Source organism: Rana temporaria, chromosome 4 (assembly GCF_905171775.1).
Source record: "Rana temporaria chromosome 4, aRanTem1.1, whole genome shotgun sequence".
In the NCBI taxonomy this organism is placed as follows: domain Eukaryota; kingdom Metazoa; phylum Chordata; class Amphibia; order Anura; family Ranidae; genus Rana; species Rana temporaria.
This window is the reverse complement of record NC_053492.1, coordinates 3,689,993-3,715,132: the sequence shown is the minus strand read 5'-3', so window position 1 is coordinate 3,715,132 and position 25,140 is coordinate 3,689,993. Positions and strand designations below refer to the sequence as shown.

General features: G+C 46.4%; 1 protein-coding gene across 1 annotated transcript in view; it reads right to left on the bottom strand.

Moving 5' to 3' along the window:
* The window catches only part of LOC120935227 (zinc finger protein OZF-like), a 57,236-nt gene extending 38,108 nt beyond the window's left edge, over positions 1 to 19,128 (bottom strand). Inside the window, exons 1-2 of the mRNA XM_040347393.1 lie at positions 19,065 to 19,128; positions 13,784 to 14,456 (exon numbers count right to left, since the gene is read on the bottom strand). Of these exons, the coding sequence (XP_040203327.1) occupies positions 13,784 to 14,456; positions 19,065 to 19,128 (737 nt within the window). The remainder of the gene's footprint in view (positions 1 to 13,783; positions 14,457 to 19,064) is intronic.
* Between the last annotated feature and the right edge of the window lie 6,012 nt (positions 19,129 to 25,140).

Below are 25,140 nucleotides of genomic sequence, written 5' to 3'. Positions count from 1 at the left end.
ATATATATATATATATATATATATATATATATATATATATATATATAAAATCACCAATGTGCTCAAACAAAGTGTGATCCACCCTGCAGTATACAATCCCAAAAAAGATATATATGTTGTACAGGACGCCGTGGCTGGGTCCTGGAAGGACGTTATATTTCCCCTCTGTTTGGACTTTGGTGCCTTGAAGGGAATGAAAAGGGTTAACGCACCTGTCTAAGGAAGTAGTTTAAAGCAGACAGGAAGTTGCAGGTGAGGGGTGAAGGAGTGTAGTGGAGTCTATGCTTGGTAATGGTGGAGAAGTGAAAGCAGTGGAAGCTATGAGAAGCTGTGAACAACTTTAAAAGGACTTGGCAGTGTCCTGCCTGAAAGCCTGCTACTGAAGGACTTAACTGCAAGGACTGTTTAACTGCAATAGCAGTTCTGAGCTGTACGTCGGTGAGACTGTTATTTCTTTTGTTTTTGCTGCTGCAAAGCCATTTAAGTTTAATAAACCTCCGTTTTGATTTAAAAGCCTGTGTCCTGCGATCAAGCTGGTCCCCCAAACATTACAATGTGTAAACAAATTAAAAAGTCCAATTTATGCTAATTCCAAAGATGATGCCAAAAAAGAATCGACCAGAATTTTGTGACTTTTCACCCTTCTTTGTGTCACCACCACCTCTTTTATATACTATGCGCTCACCAGATCAAGATAAGTTTATAGCCTGTAAGATATCCAGGTAAGTGTCTCCTCGATCTGCAACAATAGTGCCGTTTTCCCTCCAAGATATGTATCAGACCAACATGTGGAAAAATGCTTTACATCAACACCAGCCTCCAACTGCTCTCCTTGCTCCAAAAGAAAAAGCCTCATATGGTGTAGTATGTATAAAAAGTGGCAGGTTTATTCAAAAACATATAAAACATAAAAGTGTGCCTAACCGGCACCAGTCTGTCCAGCGTTACTGCTTTGTATCTCTCCGGCGTGCGTTCCACGCCTCTGTGTTTTGCTGTTCAGCGTGCTGAAGTGCCGCGGAGGTGACGTAGTTCCGTTCGTGAAGTATTACCCATAAGCCTCTACGCGTTTCGTATGTACGCATGCGTCATCAGAAAGCTGTGGGTGTTTACTTCTTGTGGATATTTATAGTAAATGCTTGTTGCATTAGCCAATTACGTGTTTTGTTGTTACCGGAAGTGCTTATTCCGCCATTGCTTATTTCATGTTAATCCCGGATGTTCCCCTTCCGCCATTTTCATTGTGGGCTACTTTATTATATGGTAAATTATTTATATTAAGCGGTAACTATGGACAGACTTTACAAGTTAAAGGTTAAAATCTATAAAAATATACTGATACTTTACAGTTTAAAGTTTGATATTTAAAATGTAATCTAAATTTATTATGTTCGGACATGTATTCAAATTTGCATATTCCTTAGTTGCCAACACTAGAAAGAAAGTGCCGATATATTGGCTATCACGCAGCTCATAAACCAATCATTCAAGGAGGGCATGGTGCCCACCTTGCTGAAACAAGGTACAATAAAATCAATTCTAAAAAAAAACTACCCTCGACCCCAAAGACCCAAACAACCGGAGGCCCATAACAGGTCTAAATGTTTTCTCTAAGGTAATGGAGAAAGTAGTTGTACAACAGCTGCAACTGCATTTAGACACCCATAAATTACTCGACCCCTTTCAATCAGGCTTCCGTCCGGGTCACGGAACAGAAACGGCGCTGCTCAAAATATGGGATGACGCTCTAGAGGCCGCAGATGAAGGAGAATCTTGTCTCCTGATACTGCTGGACCTAAGCACGGCTTTTGACACTGTAGACCACGGACTACTACTGGCTAGGCTAGCTGAAGTAGCCGGAGTCGCTGAAGGTGTTTTACCCTGGTTCTCCTCCTTCTTGGAAAACCAATCACAAATAGTGAAACTGGGGTCTTTCACTTCTGAAAAATGTACGGTATCATGCGGAGTCCCTCAGGGATCTCCCTTATCGCCCGTATTGTTTAATATCTATCTTCGCCCTCTCTTTGAAATCATCAGTAACCAGAAGTTACTTTACCATTCCTATGCAGACGACACACAACTGTATTTCCGCATCTGCAACAAAAATAATCATTCTCTTGGTCTAGAGAAATGCCTTACTCTAAGGCCTCGTACACACGACCGAACATGTCTGCTGAAACTGGTCCATCGGACCAGTTTCCACGGACATGTTCGGTCGTGTGTACAGCCGACCGGACAATTTTCCGGGGGATCGGACAGGTTTCCAGCGGACAAATGTTTCTTAGCATGCTAAGAAACATGTCCGCTGGAAGCCTGTCCATCGGACATGTTCGGTCGTCTGTACGACTCACCGGACATGTCCGCTCAGGCCGAAAGCCCTCGCATGCGTCAAAGTGATTCGACGCATGCGTAGAAGCATTTAACTTCCGGGTTCGCGCACGTCGCCACGTCATCGTCGCCTTCACGTCACCGCGTATTCTGTCCGCGCGGATTTTGGTTTGATGGTGTGTACAACCATCAGACCAAAATCTCCGAGCAGACATGTCCGATGAAAACGGTCCGCGGACCGTTTTCATCGGACAGATCCGCTCGTGTGTACAAGGCCTAATAGATAACTGGATGACAAACAGTTATCTTAAACTTAATGGTTCGAAAACAGAACTTCTCCTGTTTCACGCTAACCGGAAAAATCACCCTGTGTCTACATGGTCAGTAGTCTGCGGATCCCACCATCTGCTGCGCCTACTACGCAGACTCACGCCCTTTATCCCGAAAGAGGACATTGCAGTCATGGTGGGAACAATCATCAATTCCAGACTCGACTACGCAAATGCCCTCTATCTAGGACTCCCCAAATACCAAATCACTTGTCTGCAAGTCGTTCAAAATACGGCCACTCGACTAGTGACTGGAAAAAAAACATGGGAATCAATCTCACCTTCGCTGAGATCCTTTCATTGGTTGCCAGTAAAAGACAGAATCACTTTCAATGCACTCTGCCTAATGCATAAGTGTATTCAAGGAAACGCCCCCCAATATCTATGTGAAAAAATAAAAGCCCATAACCCAAATCGCATTCTGCGATCCACCAATCAAAACCTACTCCAGATACCCAAAGCCAGATACAAGTCCAAAGGAGATCGAAGATTTGCAGTCCAGGGACCTTGCCTGTGGAATGCACTACCAACCACCATCCGACTGGAGTCGGACCACTTGGCCTTCAGGAGAAAGATTAAAACCCATCTCTTCTGAGGTCAAGGGGTTCCTTACCCATGAAATGGATACAGCGCCCAGAGGCGATTCAGTTCGCATGTGTTGCGCTTTACAAGTCTCTCACTCACTCACTAGAATATAAAAACAAAAATAAAAATAAAATAATAAAAATAGAAAAATAGAATAAAATTAAAAATAATAATAATAAATAAAAATAATAAAATAAAATGGAAATGGAAATTTAGTGTGGCTATTTTTGGCTCCTCAGTATTTTTCCAAAAAACAGTTTATATCCAACTCTATATTCATTCCTTTAGGCTTGAGTGTATCTAATTTAAAAATCCAATATGTTTAATTCTTTGAAATTTCTCTTAGGTTAATATTTCTCCAATTTTTTTCTACTTTATCAATGGCATAAATTTTTAGTTTTGTTGGATCTCTATTGTGCATTTTTCTAAAGTCCAATGAAACGCTATGGTATTTAAAACCTTTCTTTATGTTTCTAATGTGTTCCCCTATTCTAATTGAGAGCTTTCTGGTGGTTCTACCCACATATTGTAGTCCACATTCCAACACATAAGTTACATGAGTGCTGCTACAAGTTATTAGTTTATTTATTTTATATTCCTCTTTGTTTGTATTAGATTTAAACTGTGTGGTTTTTCTAGGACCACTCACTGTCCGCACCTATAAAATCCTTTTTGGTCCAGGAAGGACGTTATCTTCTTGGGTGGGTCCAGGACATTTTTTACAATAGTGTCTCGGATTCTCTTTGCCCTTCTGTACAAGAACGTGGGTTTTCGAGGTAAAATACCCCTTAGTTGGGGGTCTTCAAGAATAATGGGCCAATACTTTTTTATAATGCCCTCAAACTTTTTGTATTCTGTATTGAATCCTGTTATGAAGGTCAGGCCATTGTTTCCATCTTTTTTCTTTACTTTCTCTTTCAGTATGTTATCTCGTGTCATCATTCCGACTGTGTCCCTAGTTTTTTCCAGTTTGGTTTTCTCATATCCTTTGTCCACAAACCTACCAATCAAGATATTGGTTTGTGCAACATAATCCAGTATAGAACTGCAATTTCGTCTGATCCTAATAAATTGCCCTTTTGGTATGGCCTGCTTCCATTGTGGGTGATGGCAGCTACTATATGGGATATACCCATTCCTGTCTGTGTCCTTAAAGTGCGTTTTGGTGTGCAGTCTATTTCCCGCCTTAAAAATCTCCAAATCCAAAAACTGTGGGCAGACTTTTTGTATGTTGACCGTAAATGCAATTCCATATTTGCAGGGGTCAAGTCCTGGGGAAAAAAGTGTGGGAACTCACCCAAGATTCCCCACCCGCCTCAAAAAAATAAAAATTGCATGTGTGTGTTTTATGTACAATTTTTTTTAACAAATAAACTTCCCTCAGTCTGCACAATTACTCCCCCCATCTGCACAATTACTCCCCCCATCCCCCAGTCTGCACAACTACTCCCCCCATCCCCTCAGTCTGCACAACTACTCCCCCCATCCCCTCAGTCTGCACAACTACTCCCCCCATCCCCTCAGTCTGCACAATTACTCCCCCCATCCCCCAGTCTGCACAATTACTCCCCCCATCCCCTCAATCTGCACAACTACTCCCCCCATCCCCCAGTCTGCACAACTACTCCCCCCATCCCCCAGTCTGCACAACTACTCCCCCCATCCCCTCAGTCTGCACAACTACTCCCCCCATCCCCCAGTCTGCACAATTACTCCCCCCATCCCCCAGTCTGCACAATTACTCCCCCCATCCCCTCAGTCTGCACAACTACTCCCCCCATCCCCCAGTCTGCACAACTACTCCCCCCATCCCCCAGTCTGCACAACTACTCCCCCCATCCCCCAGTCTGCACAACTACTCCCCCCATCCCCCAGTCTGCACAACTACTCCCCCCATCCCCTCAGTCTGCACAACTACTCCCCCCATCCCCCAGTCTGCACAATTACTCCCCCCATCCCCCAGTCTGCACAATTACTCCCCCCATCCCCTCAGTCTGCACAACTACTCCCCCCATCCCCCAGTCTGCACAACTACTCCCCCCATCCCCCAATCTGCACAACTACTCCCCCCATCCCCCAGTCTGCACAACTACTCCCCCCATCCCCCAGTCTGCACAACTACTCCCCCCATCCCCTCAGTCTGCACAACTACTCCCCCCATCCCCCAGTCTGCACAATTACTCCCCCCATCCCCCAGTCTGCACAATTACTCCCCCCATCCCCTCAGTCTGCACAACTACTCCCCCCATCCCCCAGTCTGCACAACTACTCCCCCCATCCCCCAGTCTGCACAACTACTCCCCCCATCCCCCCGTCTGCACAACTACTCCCCCCATCCCCCCGTCTGCACAATTACTCCCCCCATCCCCTCAGTCTGCACAATTACTCCCCCCATCCCCCAGTCTGCACAACTACTCCCCCCATTCCCCAGTCTGCACAATTACTCCCCCCATTCCCCAGTCTGCACAACTACTCCCCCCATCCCCTCAGTCTGCACAACTACTCCCCCCATCCCCTCAGTCTGCACAACTACTCCCCCCATCCCCCAGTCTGCACAACTACTCCCCCCATCCCCTCAGTCTGCACAACTACTCCCCCCATCCCCTCAGTCTGCACAATTACTCCCCCCATCCCCCAGTCTGCACAACTACTCCCCCCATCCCCCACAATTACTCCCTCAGTCTGCACAATTACCGCAACGTCCCCCCCCCCCCCCCAGTTTGCACGGGGGAAGAAATGAGAGAGAAGCAGAGGCAAAGAAATAATAATTCAGGGGGGAGAGGGAGTTTTGCAGATAGCTCACGTACCTTACAACTCAGGTTAGTCATATAAGTCCATGCTGGAGGCTCCATGCAGGCTGGAGTGTGGGCGGAAACAAAGGGGAGGAGGAATTTGGATTGGACAGACGGCCGAGTGGGGGATGAGCTAGGAAGACAAACAGATACAGCCCGACTCGTGTGTGAAACAAACAAGGAGAGGGAGGATGGAAGGGAGCATTATGGCACTTTGGCGCCCTACCTCTGCAGGTGCTAGGGTGAACTGCACCCCATCACTAGACCTGAGACTTTGTTACGGCGGTCGCTGGAGGAGGAGGAATAGGCGGACTGAGGGAGGGGAGGACGGACGCGCCTTGGTTACTATGGGAACGACGTTCCTGCTGTGGAAAAGGTATAGGAACGTCGTTCCCATGCGTTCCCGCAGGACTCGAGCCCTGCATATTTGTTGTTGTTAATGTGTTCAATAAATTCCTTAAGTTCGCCTCCATTCTCCTTCCAGACGATCAAGATGTCATCTATGAACCGTTTGTAGGTCAGGAGGTGTGGCCAACATTTTCCAAAAATTTCTTCCTTTTCCCACTTGTTTAGGAATATGTTGGCCACGCTTGGGGCATATTATTCCCCATCACCACTCCTTTGGTTTGGCTGTAATAATTGTGGTTATGCCAGAAAAAGTTATTCCCCATGGCCATCCAAAATAAACTTTCTCTGTTTAAGTTTTAGTTCGGATTGATGTTTCAGGGCCCATGCGACTGCATCTGGTTGCTTGATGTTGGTGTATAGAGACTCGATGGTTACCAACAACGTGGAGTCATCTACCTCAATTTTTGAAAGTAGGTTTATGACATCCTTGCTGTCTTTGATGAAAGCTTCTCCTTTTGTTGCAAGGGGTTGGAGAAATACATCCAAGTATTCACCCAATCTAGAGTGTATGGAGTCGATGCCGCTGATGATTGGCCTGCCTGGTGGTTTAGTCTTGTTCTTGTGTACTTTTGGAACTTGGTAGATTACAGGGATTCTCGGTGCTTTAGGCAATATATATCTTCCTTCTTTCTTGCTTATTATGTGGTCCGCTATCCCACGGTTCAAAAATTCTCTCAATTTTATTTTTAATTCTTTATTGGGGTTCTTCTTCAAAGGTTTGTATGTGGTGATATCGTTGACCAGCCTGTTTAGTTCTTCCATATAGTCTTGTTTGGTCAAAATTAGCAAACTACCAAACCCCCCTTATCTGCTGGTCTCACCACTACGTTGTTCCGTTTCTCTAATTTTTTTATTCCTTGCCATACTTTGTCTTGTTTCATGTTTTTTTTGTGGTTGTATGTTTTTTAATTCCTTTTCTACCATTTTCTTAAAAACTTCTATATACAGTAGGTGAACCCGATTTTGTGTCAATCTCGCTCTCTTTCTCAGCGAGATTGAGCACCTACGAGCCCCATCGCGGGAGCCAGCGCCGAGCTGGCTTGCCGCGATGGATACAGAGCCGTCATAGAAGCGACGGGAGATCCGACTTGGATTCCCGCCAATTCTACACGTGTGCGGCGTTTGTTATGAATCCTGAGGGGGAAGTCCCCGCCGGATTTTAAATAAAAATCCGGCATGGGTCCCCCCTCAGGAGCATACCGGGCCCTTAGGTCTGTTATGGGTTGTAAGGAGAGCCCCCCTACGCCGAAAAAAACGGCGTAGGGGGTCCCCCTACAATCCATACCAGACCCGTATCCAAAGCACGCTACCCGGCCAGCCAGGAAGGGAGTGGGGACGAGCGAGCGCCCCCCCCCCTCCTGAGCCGTACCAGGCTGCATGCCCTCAACATAGGGGGGTTGGGTGCTCTGGGGCAGGGGGGCGCACTGCGGCCCCCCCCACCTCAGAGCACGCTGTCCCCATGTTGATGAGGACAGGGCCCCTTCCCGACAACCCTGGCCGTTGGTTGTCGGGGTATGCGGGCGGGAGGCTTATCGGAATCTGGGAGCCCCCCTTTAATAAGGGGGCCCCCAGATACCGGCCCCCCACCCTAAGTGAATGAGTATGGGGTACATCGTACCCCTACCCATTCACCTGCAAGAAAAGTGGTAAAAACACAAATAAACCACACAGTGTATTAAAATATTTTATTTTTCTGCTCCGGAGGCCGCCCCCTGTCTTCTTTATTAGCTCTTTTACCAGGGGGGGCTTCTTCTTTGACGTCTTCGGGTGGGTGGGGGCCGCCGTCTGGTTCTCTTCCACCGCCGGGGGGGGGTGGCTTTTAAAAAAGCCCCCACCCCCCCGGCGGGTTTCCTCCGGCGTCTTCGGCGGGGCTCTTCTTCTTCCGCTATCCCGACGGGTCTTCTCAACTCTCCGGGGTTCTCCTTCTGTCTTCGCCGCTCTCCGTTGTTGACTCGGCGCACCCCGGTTCTTCGTCTCGCTGTCCGGTGTCTTCTTCCGTGATGTACGTCTTCTCCTTCCGTGCTGTGATGAGTTCTTCTTCCGTGCTGTGACGTCATGTTCTTCACTTCTCTCCTTCTCCCGATGTTGCCACGCCGGTCCTCCTCGCTGAAATGACGGATGCGCGCCTTGCATCGGACCTATATAGGCCTCACAGTCCCATCATGCTCTGTACCTACCCATGTGATACCTACCCACGTGGTAGGTATCACATGGGTAGGTACAGAGCATGATGGGACTGTGAGGCCTATATAGGTCCGATGCAAGGCTCGCATCCGTCATTTCAGCGAGGAGGACCGGCGTGGCAACATCGGGAGAAGGAGAGAAGTGAAGAACATGACGTCACAGCACGGAAGAAGAACTCATCACAGCACGGAAGGAGAAGACGTACATCACGGAAGAAGACACCGGACAGCGAGACGAAGAACCGGGGTGCGCCGAGTCAACAACGGAGAGCGGCGAAGACAGAAGGAGAACCCCGGAGAGTTGAGAAGACCCGTCGGGATAGCGGAAGAAGAAGAGCCCCGCCGAAGACGCCGGAGGAAACCCGCCGGGGGGTGGGGGCTTTTTTAAAAGCCACCCCCCCCGGCGGTGGAAGAGAACCAGACGGCGGCCCCCACCCACCCGAAGACGTCAAAGAAGAAGCCCCCCCTGGTAAAAGAGCTAATAAAGAAGACAGGGGGCGGCCTCCGGAGCAGAAAAATAAAATATTTTAATACACTGTGTGGTTTATTTGTGTTTTTACCACTTTTCTTGCAGGTGAATGGGTAGGGGTACGATGTACCCCATACTCATTCACTTAGGGTGGGGGGCCGGTATCTGGGGGCCCCCTTATTAAAGGGGGGCTCCCAGATTCCGATAAGCCTCCCGCCCGCATACCCCGACAACCAACGGCCAGGGTTGTCGGGAAGGGGCCCTGTCCTCATCAACATGGGGACAGGGTGCTCTGAGGTGGGGGGGGCCGCAGTGCGCCCCCCTGCCCCAGAGCACCCAACCCCCCCATGTTGAGGGCATGCAGCCTGGTATGGCTCAGGAGGGGGGGGGGGCGCTCGCTCGTCCCCACTCCCTTCCTGGCTGGCCGGGTAGCGTGCTTTGGATACGGGTCTGGTATGGATTGTAGGGGGACCCCCTACGCCGTTTTTTCCGGCGTAGGGGGGCTCTCCTTACAACCCATAACAGACCTAAGGGCCCGGTATGCTCCTGAGGGGGGACCCATGCCGGATTTTTATTTAAAATCCGGCGGGGACTTCCCCCTCAGGATTCATAACAAACGCCGCACACGTGTAGAATTGGCGGGAATCCAAGTCGGATCTCCCGTCGCTTCTATGACGCGCTTGCTGGGATGTGCTGTCACTATTCCAGTGAGTGTGAGATGTCGGCGCGATCTCGGCACCCTGTCGCCGAGTATCAGCGCGACGCTGTCGTGCTAAAAGCACAATATCACAAACACCTACTGTAATGATAGGAGTTGGATTTTGGATTAAAAGTTGATTGTTTTTTTAGTGTGCTGTGTGTGTGTATTCTGAGGTAGTTTGTTGTTCATTTCTTTTTTCGTTTGCTCCAAAATGTTTTTTCAAGTTCAACTTTCTTATAAACCTCTGCAGGTCTATGAAGGTTTCAAATTTGTTAAAGGATTTCTTGGGCGCAAATTTTATACCTTTGTCCAATACTATTAATTCTTCCTGGGGAAAAAACAATGTTGGTTAGGTTAAAAATTCCCTTTCATAACCCATTGTTTTTGCTTCCCCCTCTCCTTCTTGGGGGTCGTGTTTCCACCCTCTGCTCGTCTGAAAAACCGGCATTAGAGGTCTGTAGGGTTCCCTCCATTCCCCCTGCCACTGAGGGGGTCCGTAGTTTTGTCCATAGTACCCTCTGTCTCCTCTCCATGGCCTATAGTATTGGCCCATTGGCGGTTGGTAAGGTTGGGGTGCTGTTCCTTGCTCTGTTTTTTTTGGGGTAGGTTTGTTATGTGTTCCATCCTTGGGTGCAGGTTCCGGACCTTTCTTTTTCGCTATAGGTGCTCCTGGGGTTTTTGCTTGTGCTGTCGTCCCCCCCCCCTCTTCCTCTATTTGTTCTGCCTCATCGTTTAGTGAGGTATTATTGGAATTAGTCACTCTTTCCACCTCCTGCCAGTTGTAAATTTTCCCTGCTATATAGTCCATCTTGTCTCTCTGGTACTTTTTTACCTTTTTGTTTTTTACTTCATTATCCAATTTTGCCAAAAAATCTTGCAATTTTTTTGCTCAAGCTTTATAGTCGTTTGTATCCGCATTTGGGTCCATACTCTGTTTGAGATTACTGATGTTACTTGTAATCTTATTTAGCTTAATCCGCCTTCTCTGAAAAATAATCTCTAAGGCCGCGTACACACGGTCAGACAAAACCAATGAGAATGGAGGTTCAGTTTCATCGGTCCAAACCGACCGTGTGTATAGCCCATCGGTCTGTTGTCCTTTGGTCCAAAATTTTAAAACATGCTTTAAAATCGAACCGATGGCCCGCTGCCCGATCGGTCCAAACCGATGGTTAGTACAGAAAGCATCGGTTCAAAACCCACACATGCTCAGAATCAAGTCGACGCATGCTTGGAAGCAGGAAGTAGTTAGTATTTATTTACAATGTGCTCCTCCCTTTTGTTCTTTCTCCACCAACCCCCTTTTTGTTTTCATCTTTATTTTTATTCATGCACTCAAATCGTTTAATGTGTCTGAGATTAAGGTTGGTCGAATCAATTATTCAGTGTTGTTGCCATTTATATACTGCTGTTGGTGTGCTGGAGCCTGTTGTTCTATGAAGGGCTCTGACACATAAATAGCACAACACGGCTAGTACCCCTGTAGGCCAGTAGAAGGAGCCGATGCTCCGAGTGCGTATCCTTGTCTCTCCAGCCTTTCCTCCCTCGATGCTCTTCCATTTCCGGTGATGTCATCCCTCTGCATTCCACGCTGGCCCTGACTGACTTCCTGAGGGCCACAGGACTTATGGCTGCCGTTTTCAGACTTCTGACTACTCATGGACGAGTCGCCTAGGACACCGGACTGCACCGAGAGTCACAGATGAGCCTGTTTTTAATCGACCTGTTGTAAGTGCATTACTTGTGCATAAATAAATTGTAATCAACCTTATGTGGCACTTCCTGTTTTTCTCTCTTATCCTGCTTGCAGAGTTGGTTTTCTCTGAGGACAGCTGCCGCCCACCACATCCCCCTAAGAACTGTCACCTTCTATTATGGACTGATTTATTTTTCACTTGTGCCCTGCAATACATTTTTAGATATATGTACACCAGTGATTGCGCTTACAGTTTCCTTCTTCCTGTATAGTGCCCCATCAGTAATGCCTGTCAGTGCCCTTCAGTTGCAACTCAGTAATGCCTGTCAGTAGCTCTTCATCAGTGCTGCCTATCTGTGTCCATCAGTGCCCATCAACGGCGCCTACCAGTGCCCATCAGTTTTTTTAATTGTCACTCTTTTTTTGTTTATAGCGCAAAAAAGAAAAAACGCAGAGGTGATCAAATACCACCAAAAGACAGCTCTATTTGTGGGAAGAAAATTATAAAAATGTAGTTTGGGTACAGCATCATATGACCGCGCAATTGGCATTCAAAGTGCAATAGCGATGAAAGCTGAAAATTGTCCTAGGCAGGAAGGAGTGAAATTGCCCGGTATTGAAGTGGTTAAAGCTCTCTGAACGCCGGTCGAAGCCCCTGTCACTAAATTAAATGATTAGCTTACAGTCCTGTTTACACTTTGCTTTAAAAATGATACCCCATGCAGCTTTTGTGGTGCTTCAAAGCCTCCATAGAAGTCTATGGCAAAGCTTGCTTGAAGCTCCACTGAAGCCTCATCGAAGCTCCACTGAAGCCTCATCAAAGCACCAAGCATAAGCAAGGTGTAAACAGGGACTGTAAGCTAACCATATCATTTAGTGACAGGAGCTTTGACTGGCGTTCAGAGAGCTTTAACAAAGCATGTCTGAAGCCATGTTTTGAAGCAAGTGTAAACCCTAAGGGGTCTACTTATAAAAAATATATATTGAATGAATCTGTCAATCTTTCATCCAGCCTTTACAAATTCTGGCCATCATTTAACACAGTGATTTCCTATGATCATCAGCTCCATCTAGTGGACATAATTGTTTTTTTTCCCTGAAATACCTCAATCAGTAAAAAATAGTGCAATACCACATTATGGCCATTAGATGGAGCCAAGGAAAACAGTGTATAAAATATAATATTATTATTATTTCAGGTACTTATATAGCACGGTCAATTTATGCAGTGCTTTACGAATACATTCACATCAGTCCCTACCCTCATGAAGCTTAAAATCTAAGGTCCCTAACACACATTCATACATACTAGGGCCAATTTAAACAGGATCTGATTAACCTACCAGCATGTCTTTGGAGTGTGGGAGGAAACCGGAGTACCCGGAGAAGCCCACGCAGGCACAGGGAGGACATGCAAACTCCAGGCAGGTGTTGTGGTCAGGATTTGAACCAGCGACCCTTTTTGCTGCTAGGTGAAAGTGCTAACCACTACACCACTGTGCATAATATGACCAAAAATTGTCATAGCTGAATGAATGATGGTCACATTTTTTTTAAATAAACCTCTAATGCCCTGTACACACGATCGGTTCATCTGATGAAAACGAACCGATGGATTTTGTCATCAGATATCTGATGACTTTCATTTTCAGTCTTGCCTACACACCATCGGTTAAAAATCTGATCGTGTCCAACGCGGCGACGTACAACACAACGACGTGCTGAGAAAAATGAAGTCCAATGCATGCGTCGACTTGATTCTGAGCATGCATGGATTTTTGACCAATGAATTTCCCCACAGACGATCGTTTTTTTCTAATGGAGCCCACACACGATCGGTTCGTCCAATGAAAACGGTCCATCGGTCCGTTTTCGTCAGACAAACCGCTCTTGTGTACAGGGCATAAGTGTTTGCAAAGCTTTCATCACAAAATTTACTCAGCCAATGAGAGGGAATGACTTTTTATTATTATACTGCTATCAATGGCCAACACGGTACAACACTTCATCCATGTCTTTGGTGATCTCTGATTATGAACTGTTTCTTACATGATGAAGATCAGCCATGGAGTGTATATCAGGGTGTGCTTCTTCCCCACATGAGAGCTGTGATGTCCAGCAACATTCATATACAAGACATTTCCCGCACTCAAGGCACTAATACACCTCAAGGGTTGTGTGGGATCCCTGATGTACAGGAAGACAGGACTTCAGTGATGAACAATTCCCTCACTCGGGACAGGAAAGTGGCTTCTTCCCCGTGTGAGATCTCTGATGTCTGGAAAGACTGGACTTCTGTGAAAAACATTTCCCACACTCAGAACAGGAATACGGCTTCTCCCCTGTGTGAGATCTCTGATGTTTGTAAAGATTGGATATGTCTGAAAAACATTTCCCACACTCGGCACAGGCATATGGCTTCACCCCCGTGTGAGCTCTCTGATGTTTGTAAAGACTGGACTTCTGTGAAAAGAATTTCCCGCACTCAGGACAGAAATATGGCTTCTCCCCTGTGTGAGATCTCTGATGTGCATAAAGAATGAACTTTTCTGAAAAACATTTCCCACACTCCGCACAGGAAAATGGCTTCTCCCCCGTGTGAGATCTCTTATGTGTGTAAAGACTGGTCTTGTTTGAAAAACATTTCCCACACTCAGGACAGAAATATGGCTTCTCCCCTGTGTGAGATTTCTGATGTGTAAAAAGATTGGACTCCTGTGAAAAACATTTCCCGCACTGAGGACAGGAATATGGTTTCTCTCCTGTGTGAAATCTCTGATGTTTGGAAAGACTGGACTTCTCTGAAAAACATTTCCCACACTCAGCACAGGAATACGGCTTCTCCCCCGTATGAGATCTAATATGGACATTAAGATTGTATTTAGAATAATAAAACTTCCCGCACTCAGTACATGAAAAGCTCTTCTCTGTTGGAAGGACGGCACCGTCCCTCACAGTCTGAGGTTCCTCACGATAAGAGGAATACGATGGTCTGGCACCATCCCGCACAGTCTGAGGTTCCTCAGGATAAGAGGAATACGATGGTCCGGCACCATCCCGCACAGTCTGAGGTTCCTCAGGATAAGAGGAATACGATGGTCCGGCACCGTCCCTCACAGTCTGAGGTTCCTCGGCATAAGAGGAATACAATGGTCCGGCACCGTCCCGCACAGTCTGAGGTTCCTCAGGATAAGAGGAATACGATGGTCCAGCACCGTCCCTCACAGTCTGAGGTTCCTCAGGATAAGAGCAATACGATGGTCCATCTACACTGTGTGGTGTCGGATGGACATTTGAGGTAGTCGGGTTTTCTGCTGGACTATACTGTGTGATGTCCTCATCTTCTACTTTACAGTCTGGAGACAAAGTGAGACAATCCTCTGAGGTTTTCCTCATCTCCCGTCCATCTACTAAAATAAAAATACAAAGATTATTACTAGACATGAGCTGATTGGTTCCCCTAAACCAGGACTCCGCCCACATCAGGCAGCTTTGTCTCTGAGGATCTTACAATTCCCCCCATAAGGTAACTAGTAAATGGCTAATCTGATCTCCTACCAGATCATTTCTTTATTCATGGACCTTAGTCAGAGAGTGAGGAAACAACGAGAACTGTCTTTTATAGGCGTGACAGTGACGAGGGGATTATAGGACGAGTGTCCCCACCCCCTCTATCACTTGATAGAAAATGGGTGTAACAAAAGATCATACATATTATGTGTATATATAGCAGTGGGTAGAGGGGAGAGAGCAGAAGTCAGGACTATGTAATGTACAACATATTGTATAAGATACAACAGATTAGTATCGGAATTATGTAATGTACAACATAGAGTATATAGTGTAGGGGTTAGGGGTATGTAATATACATTTTGTAGTGTGCAACACCCTCCTAGATAGGCTGCTAGATAAGATAGGCTGGGTACATTTAGTTCTTTTTGTCTCCCCTGTAATCAGAAAAGCAGTATGTGATTGCTTTGGAGTGTATAGGCTTCCCAGGCCGCTGCTTGTACTGCTTTCCCCTGCCTTCTGAAATATTCTAAAATGTAGTGGGCTGGAAGAGGCAAATTGACAGCCCTAATATTTTATTGTGAACTCAGTCAATCCCTGGAGGAGAGTGCCTAGTAGGTGGCTGGGGAGTGCATAAATAGTCTGGGGCCTGAGGCGGTCCTGTTCATGTCCTGGAGGAGAACTTCCCAGCCTGAAGTCATAAGATGCTGCAATTAAAGTGAGTGTACAAATGTTACATCACACCGTGTAGTTTTAAAACATGCTGATATCCTCCCTACAATCAATCCGCCTATAAACCTTCAACCTCACAGACATTGCAGAAGTCTCATCTGGACTCAGTCCCGGGGTATCAGGCCAGAGGGCCCACAGTTCTTCAAATCAGCCAGGCCTCCCCCTATGCTGGTATATATATATATCTTTCAAGGAGGAGGGTATTCCCATATGTGGCATCCAGGATTTAATTAATGATGGGATGGTTGATTTTCACCCCATAAGAATAATTTTCCTAGCTTGAAATAAAGCCCAAGATTATTTATTTATTACAAGTATAAGCCGAGTGAAATTTCCATAAACAGGAGTAAATCATTGTGCGCTTTAGTGGATTATGCACTCCTTGGATGTTCCACGAGACTATTGAGGTAGTAGACATAGTGTACCTGTAGGAAAATCATTTAGGGTAGGCAACGTACAATATCAATTTCCTCAGGAGGAGGCACCCACTAGCTAGATTGACTGAAGGTCTTCATTATGCAACTGGAGAATTTATAAAAAGACACCCAGGCAGACTGATAATTAGTTGATGCACAGGGTGGTTCAAGGTCAGAACCGTATCCCTATGCTGGGGTTCCTTAAGGTCATGAAAAAAAAATAGAGATTAAAGATCACCAAGAAACCTTATAAAGGAACACTCTGAACTTAAAAAAACAACTTTAACCACTTGCTTACTGGGCACATATACCCCCTTTCCTGCCCAGGTGAAATTTGAGTGATAATTTTGAAAAAAACACAATATTTTTTACTTTTTGCTATAAACGTTTTTTTTTTCTCAGTTTAAGCCGATACCTATTCTTATACATATTTTTGGTAAAAAAGAAAAAAAAATCGCAATAAGCGGTGACTGGTTTGCGCAAAACAAAATAGGGGACATAATTATGATTTTTTTTTTACTAGTAATGGCGGCGATCTGCGATTTTTATTGGCACTGCGACATTATGGCGGACACATCGGACACATTTTTGGGACCATTCACATTTTTACAGCGAACAGTGCTATAAATATGCACTGATTACTGTATAAATGTGACTGGCAGGGAAGGGGTTAACACTAGGGGGCAAGAAAGGGGTTAAATGTGTGCCCTGCATAGTGTTTCTAACTGTGGGGGAAGGGGACTGACTGGGGGAGGTGACCGATCTGTGTCCCTATGTACAAGGAACACAGCATCGGTCTCCTCTCCCTGACAGGACATGGATCTCACAGAGTTTACACACAGAGATCCACGGTCCTGCTCAGTTGCTGGGCAATCGCGGGTGCCCGGCAGCCATCGCGGCCGCCTGGCACGCGCATCGATTTCCCAGTAACGCGGCGGGTGCACGTGCCGGCGGCGCGCGCGCGCCCCCTAGCGGCTCTGAAAGACGAGGACGTCATATGATGTCCTCTCAAAACAAGAGAGGTATCGTGCCGTCGTCAATTGACGGCGGCCGGTAGTGAGAAGGTTAATGAAAATTATTAAATAATTGATACAAAAAACTACCACTAGTGCAACATTAAAAAATTATAACATTGTCAAACAACTCAGATATCTGCTGGCAGCACTCTTCATACACCACCACACACAGTCCACACTGCAATAAGTCTATGGGGATATATGGGTTCTTCCACAGACAGTGGGATAAAAAGGATGAGATTATTCCAATGGTAAATCTCAGAGACCAACCCTGGAATTACTCCAATTGAAGGGTATAACAATCCACATAGAATGCAACTGAAACTGAGTGTTCAATAGAACCGCAATGAGGTTATTGCAGGCTGGATGGGGAGATAAGGGAGGGATGGAAATGGGAGTAGCTGCCTGTTCCTTGAATGAGGTCTATGGATAAACAGCAGAAGTAAGTTAACCCTCTGACAGGAGATTCACAGCCACATGTTTCTGGGTGAATAAAGACTGGTGAGGATGCAGCACATAAATGACATATAGCAATCAATGGGCAGGATGTAGCTGCCCTTCATCAGTATGCTCCCCACCTCTTGTCTCATAGAAGGGAGGGTTGTAGCAAATCCTCATGCTGTGTGTAGTCCATGCTTGCCAGTTCCAGTTATATAGTCCAATAGCCCAGGAGGATTGAAGTCCTGCGAAGCCAGCCTGCTTCTCAATAGTTGGGCGGGGTGGAAGGGTGGGTTAAGAAACCTTAATAAGGTTTCTTGGTGATCTTTAATCCACATTTTGTTTCAAGTGGAGTTGGAGGACTGAGGTGGTAAAGAAAAAACTGGATGAGATATTGGCACAGGCTTTGCATAACGTGGCGTAACTGCGCAACAATAGTATCTATGAAGAGTAATACCGCAATGAGATGCTGAGGGGTCACGATCTCTAAGGCCCTGTACACACGACCGGTTCATCCGATGAAAATGGTCCGACGGACCGTTTTCATCGGTACACCGCTGAAGTGGCCTGATGGTCTGATGTGTGTACACACCATCAGTTCAAAAACCGATCGGGTCAGAACGCTGTGACGTAAAACACACGACGTGCTGAAAAAAACGAAGTTCAATGCTTCCAAGCATGCGTCGACTTGATTCTGAGCATGCGCGGGTTTTGAACCGATGCTTTTGTGTACCAACCATTGGTTTGGTCCGATTGGTCAGCGGTCCATCGGTTCGATTTTAAAGCAAGTTTTAAAATTTTGGTCCGAAGGACATATGGTCGGTTTGGACCGATGAAACTGAACCTCGGTCCATTCTCATCGGTTTTGACCGGTCGTGTGTACGCGGCCTAACAAGAGAGCGAGAGCCACCACCATTTTCATCCCAAATGGGCAGCTGTAAATATATGCTTGTGTGCCAACCAGGCACAGGTAGGATTGTCACAAGATCCGTGACAGGCTATATCGCAGAGGGTGCATCAGAGTTCATATGCTTGTAGAGTACATTGAACATTGTACCCAACAGTATGTGAGGAGCTATTTCAATTGCTGAGTTGAGCCAACTGGAACATGTCCCCTTTCAGAAGTAGGTAAGTTAAGAGTAAACATAAGGCACCATATTGGTTATTGAGGAGAGGTTTCGTGGAAGTCAGTCCCCCCTGTCATCAGCTTGGCGGCGTCAGAGATCATTGTGATCCAGTCAGGCAGCAGCCTCCAAAGCCATTTCAAAGAAGGTAGATTGACCTAGCATAAAAGTCTAGGTGGGTTGCCAGGCAGATGGGGCCGAGGCGGTGTTTGCTGGGCGCACTTTACCACAAACAACGGAGTGAAGGCTTTCTTGGCAAAAATTTCCTGCAGCAATTGTTCTATGAATGCAGTAGGATCTCCGACACTTCTCAGGGAGCCCCACTATACGCACGTTATTACGCCTTAGGCAGTTTTCAATGTCATCAGTTTTGTTATTAGCTTGCATGACTTGTTGAGCTGTCATCTTATAGCCGGATTCAGTAAGACTTCAGTAAGACGTATCAGTAGATACGCCGTTGTAAGTCTGAATGCGCCCTGTCGTATATTTAAGCGTATTCTGGAAACCAGATACGCTTAAATTTGGCCAAGATACGACCGGCGTAAGTCTCCTACGCCGTTGTATCTTGGCTGCATATTTACGCTGGCCGCCAGGGGCGTGTACGTGGATTTACGCGTCGAATATGCACATGACCTAGATACGCCAATTCACGAACGTACTTGCGCCCGATACGCTGTTTACGTAAGGCGTTTTTCCGGCGCAAAGATAAACCACCAAAAAGATAGCGCAGCCCATGCAAGGTATGGACGACAGAACAGCCGTCGGATTTTACGTTGTTTGCGTAAGCGTACGTGAATGGGGCTGGGCGTAGGTTACGTTCACGTCGAAAGCAATGAGTATTTGCGATGTGATTCTGAGAATGAGCTTGCATGCGCCGTACCAATGGCCCTCATTTACATGGGGTCACGGTTAATTTAAATGAAGCCCGCCCACTACATACTTTGAATTAGGCAGGGTTACGCCGGGCCATTTGCGCTACGCCGACGTAACTTAGGGAGCAAGTGCTTTGTGAATACAGTACTTGCCTCACTATGTTACGTCGGCGTAGTGCAAAAGGGATGCGCTACGCCGGCATAAAGATACGCAGCCATACGTGAATCTGGCTATTAGTGTCTCTGATAAGAGGCGGTAGTTGATCTTCCAGACTGATTCTGCCCTCCACAGCTGTAGTTCTCTCTCTAATGTTTTGGAGGTCTTGCCTGAGAAGGGAAACTGTTTCCGTATGTCTTCCTGAACCGTTCCTTAAGGTCATCCACCGAGGCGATGCATTTCTGGCCCGCCTGTAGAATGTCAGTAAGTGTTTGGTATTATCAAGTGGGAGATCAAAAATGTCAGGGTTAGGAACTGGGGAGACCTCCACGGGCAGCGTGTCATCTAATCCTGGTAAGCTTGCCTGTCCCCCCTGTTCCTGTTCATCTGTGTGGTGGTATGAGAGGAGCTGTCAGTGCCAATTATCTTCTGGGTAGTTGGAGCCGATGCTGAGACAGAAAGGAAGCGGGGGAAAATCAATGTAGAAGGATCACAGCAGGAGCTCCGTGCAGTGTGTATCTGCTCACATGCCCGCACAGCCGACCCCCCCTGATACAACTTTATTCATTAAAAGTCAGGGGTCCAATCCAAGTAGCCAATGTGATTTCAGGGTCCAAGCGCTTCCTTCATCAGAACATCAATAGCAATAATGTGAACAAACCAGAAGTGACTTGGACCTACAATTGTATTGTTACAAGCACATGATTTATCAGCAGCTTGTTTGGCAGCCAAACCTCTGGTTTGTTCACATTGTTGGCAGTCAAGCCCTGATTAAGGTGGCACTTGGACCCCTGAAACCTGTAGGCTGCTTTTTGGATTGCACGCCTGACTTTTAATGGAATAAAGTTGTATCTGGACCTCTTAGCAGTGGTGTGGCACTTCAATCTTAATTCTCATTATTTTACACTACAAGCCAAGAAGATTGTAGAGATCCTCTGGGGTGTAGAAGCCACCTGCCCAGGAATCAGATCAATTACACATTAATGTCCTAAGATAACAATACCAGTATGATAACCCTACTGGTCCAGCGCTATCTTTCCACTTTCCAGAAAAGTGACTATGTTCCTGGCTTCCACTGAGCTAGCTTAGGAAAAGAACCTGGGGCAAAATCACTGTGCTCACCTTGGGGGTGAGCGCTACAAGTGTAATGTTGTTCAGTAATCTGTGGTAGCTTAAAGTGGCTCTAAAAGCTGAACAATGCATGAAGGTAAAAAAACTTTCTTATGCAGTGCCACCCCCAGCCCCCCAATACTTACCTGAGCCCAATCTCAATGTCAGAAAAACTGCAGATGACAATTAAAAAAAAGAGGGGCAGACAGGGGACAAAAAAAGAACAAAAAAATGCAGCAACCAAAAAAAAGGGTATACAGCACTAAATGTTATGTAACTCTGTATTGTACAATAACACATTAAGTAGCTATAGTAGCAAACTGAGCCCTGCTCCATCCATCTCCACACCAACAACACACTGGTAAAGGTTCTTGTGGGAAGGAACCTTTTATAATGTAGGGTGGGACTACGAGCACTGAGCTGTGATTGGGCAAAGTCATCATGGCTTTGTCCAATCATGGCTCTGACTGTGCTCTATGCCCTGACTGGGCAAAGCCTTGCACCTGACCAGGGGTGCATTGCTTCATCCAATTATGGCCCTAGAATGCACTGTGCAATGCATTGTGGGGGGTTTGGCGGGCGAATCTTCCACTGAACGCCACGCAAATTTGGGTGTTTTCTAAACGGACAATGTATGAGCTGCTTGTTTGCTGGGCTGAAACTCTTCAACCAACTCTATACAGACATATCCCTCCAACTGGCACAACAAGCAAACATCAGGGCAAGTAACCCTGGGAGTTTTGTTCTGTCAGAGATTATGCTAGACCTGGGAATGGGTCAAAAGACCTAAAGCACATACAGTACCTCAGATTCCTAGATCCAGTTACTCCTATTGGAAAATCAACATTTTGCTGCCAGCTGAACCCCAGAATCTCCATAAATCCAGTCTAGAGACATAAATTGTGTCTGCAGCACAGAGAAGGAAGATTATCCGAGAAAAATACAGGAATACAGGACGGGGAACACAGCTCAGGAAAGTGACCAGGGGATTACAGGCTGATATCACCCAGTCCCCGCCCTACTCTGGACCAATCAGTGAGCAGTATGGGTGGAGGAATGTATTTAGTGTTAATGACCCACCTGTGCTGATCTCTGTAGGAGTGTCCTCCTCTATAAATGTCCCCGTTATTCCATCCTCCTCCATAGACTGCTGATCATCCCTCACATACGTATCTTCTTCTTCTTCTTTGACCTCAACTTTTAAATCTAACAGATCTTCACCCTAAACCGAGAGAATGAGAAAACATCATATGTAAAATATAAGCTAAAAAAAATCCACACGTTGTCTCCACGTGTCCTTGTTCTAGATGCTCCATCTCACCAACCTTGTAACAGTGGGGGATGGTGTGATCTTCCTGTGTGGAATCCCGGGAATACAGAGGACGGGGACATCTCTCTGGTGGGTTCCTGGTATTAGGTGGCTCCATCATATCCTTGTGTCCTTCTGATAACTCCTCCATCACTCCATACTCCTCATCCTCCTCTTTATACTCTTCTTTAACAACAATAATATAACCCTCAAGGTTTCCACTCTGAATATAAAATCAAACATTCATTGTAACAAACATGCTGTGTATAAATCAGATCTACCAATAATTGTCAATCATTTACCTGATGATGGTGGGGGATGGCGTGACCTTCCTGTGAGGAATCCCGGGAATACAGAGGACGGGGACATCTCTCTGGTGGGTTCCCATTACTGGATCCATCTGTAGGAAACACACACACTGACTGAATACATTTAGCCAGATTCAAGTAGACCTGCCTAACGTTAGGCAGGCGTAGCGTATCTCATATACGCTACGCCACCGTAAGTTAGAGAGGCAAGTGCTGTATTCACAAAGCACTTGCGTCCTAAGTTACGGAGGCGTATCGTAAATGTGCCGGCGTAAGCGCACCTAATTCAAATTGTGAAGAGGTGGGCGTGTTTTATGTAAATAAAGCATGACCCCCACGTAAATTAAGTTTTTAACGTACGGCGCATGCGCCGTCCGTGGACGTATCCCAGTGCGTATGCTCCAAATTACGCCGCAAAGACTCATTTGTTTCGACGTGAACGTAAATTACGCCCAGCCCCATTCACGGACGACTTACGCAAATGACATAAACATTTAGAAATTAGACGCGGGACCGACGTCCATACTTAACATTGGCTGCGCCATCTTTTGGTGGAATATCTTTACGCCTAAAAACGCCTTACGTAAACGGCGTATCTTTACTGCGACGGGGCAAGCGTACGTTCGTGAATAGGCGTATCTTGCTGATTTACGCATTCTAGGCGTAAATCAGCGTACACGCCCCTAGCGGCCAGCGTAAATAGGCAGCTTAGATACGACGGCGTAGGAGGTCGTATCTTAGCTACATTTAAGCGTATCTCAATTTGAGAATACACTTAAATGTACAACGGCGCAGATTCTGAGTTACGAAGGCGTATCTACTGATACGCCCGTCGTAAGTTTCCTGAAGCTGGCTAATTGTTTCTTTGTGTTTATCAGATGATGGGGGATCTAGGTGGAGCCTCCGTACTGCTCTCTCCTTTACAATAAAGTCTCCTCTTACCCGGTGATGTGAGGGGCGGCTGATTGTCCATCATGACGTCCTTGTAGAGATCCTTGTGTCCTTCTAAATACTCCCACTCCTCCATGGAGAAATAGACAGTGATATCCTGACACCTTATAGGAACCTGACACACACAATGATACAGTCACCATCCAGACACATCCCTTGTCTGTTACTGGATAATGTCCCAGAATTCCCGGCACCGCTCACCTCTCCTCCATCATCTCTCTGGTGACTTCTAGAATCTTCTTTTTATTTGGTGGAGGCAATGTGATGGTCATAGGATCTCCAGACTTCAAAGGAGGAAAACTCTACATCTGAACACAAATAGTAAAATCAATCCATCAATGTTCCCAGAATCCTCCTCATTCACCTCACCATTCAGACGTCCATTTTATTAAAGCCCCACTTCAGGCTGAGGTATAATTTCCCCACACAGGACCCCCACTGTGTAGGTAAAACAATTAGGGTGTCATTACAACAACAGTCCTGTTTTGCTTGTGAGGATGCAAAGGTTCTGCCCACATCCTAACACCATCAAATAAAAAAAAATGCCAGATGGAGGGACATTAAGAGGAGGGGCTATAAGGTCGGTGTGATGTCATAGCATTCTCCATTCCTAGACACTAATAAAAGTGGTATAATCCATTAGTATAGACCGATGAGGTGAGAAGGTGATTGGTGGGAAAGGTGACACATCTTCAAAATAAAGAGAATGTTCCAGCCACGTAAGTGACTAAATATTCTGACCCTGAAGGGGTTAATCTAGGTTTCCACACTATATATGTGTGTATCATCATCTGCTGGAGATAAAAGACGTCACAGTGACTATGGAGGAAGAGGACGGACATGACGGGGTTACTGGGTGTAAATAGAAAATACGATCTTATTACCTCCTCTGCTGCCCTTCCAGTGATGTCTTCTCTCTACTTCCTCCCGACTCTCCTCTCACCCGAAACTTCCTGTCTGTACCTGACATCCCTTCCTGTCTGAGTAGAGGTGAGATCACCACCTTGTGGATCTCAGAGGAACTGCACCCCTTGTACTGTGAACACGTCCTTGTTAGGGATGAGCTTGTCGTTTGACTCGAACGTATGTTCGACTCGAACATCGTACGTTCGACGAATTTCGAACAAAACGGGTCGTTCGCGCCAAATTCGAGTGACGCGCGTCGGCCCATAATTCACTGCGGCGTTGCGCGCTGATGATTGGTCAAGCATGCACCATGACCCTGCATGCTTGGCCAATCACAGCACGCAAAAATTGAACCATAATTGGCCAAAGCCAGGGTGGCTTTGGCCAATTATGGCTCAGGGGGTTTAGTACACGCCCCACACTATATAAGGCCGCCTGCAAGGCGGCCGCGTGTAGTGTGTTCCGGCTTTGTTAAAGAGAAGTCAGTCAGACAGTTAGAGAGAGATAGATAGATAGAGACACAGGCCCAGATTCTCAAAGGGCTTACGACGGCGCAGCGCCATGTATGCTGTCGTAAGTCCTAATCTGGGCCGTCGTATCTATGCGACTGATTCTTAGAATCAGTTATGCATAGATATCCATTAGATCCGACAGGCGTAAGTCTCTTATGTCGTGGGATCTTAAATGCAATTTTTTTTTGTCCGCTAGGTGGCGCGTCCGTCGTTTTCCCCGTCGAGTATGCAAATTAGCTAGATACGCGAATTCCCGAACGTACGCGCGGCCGACGCAGTAAAGTTATGACGT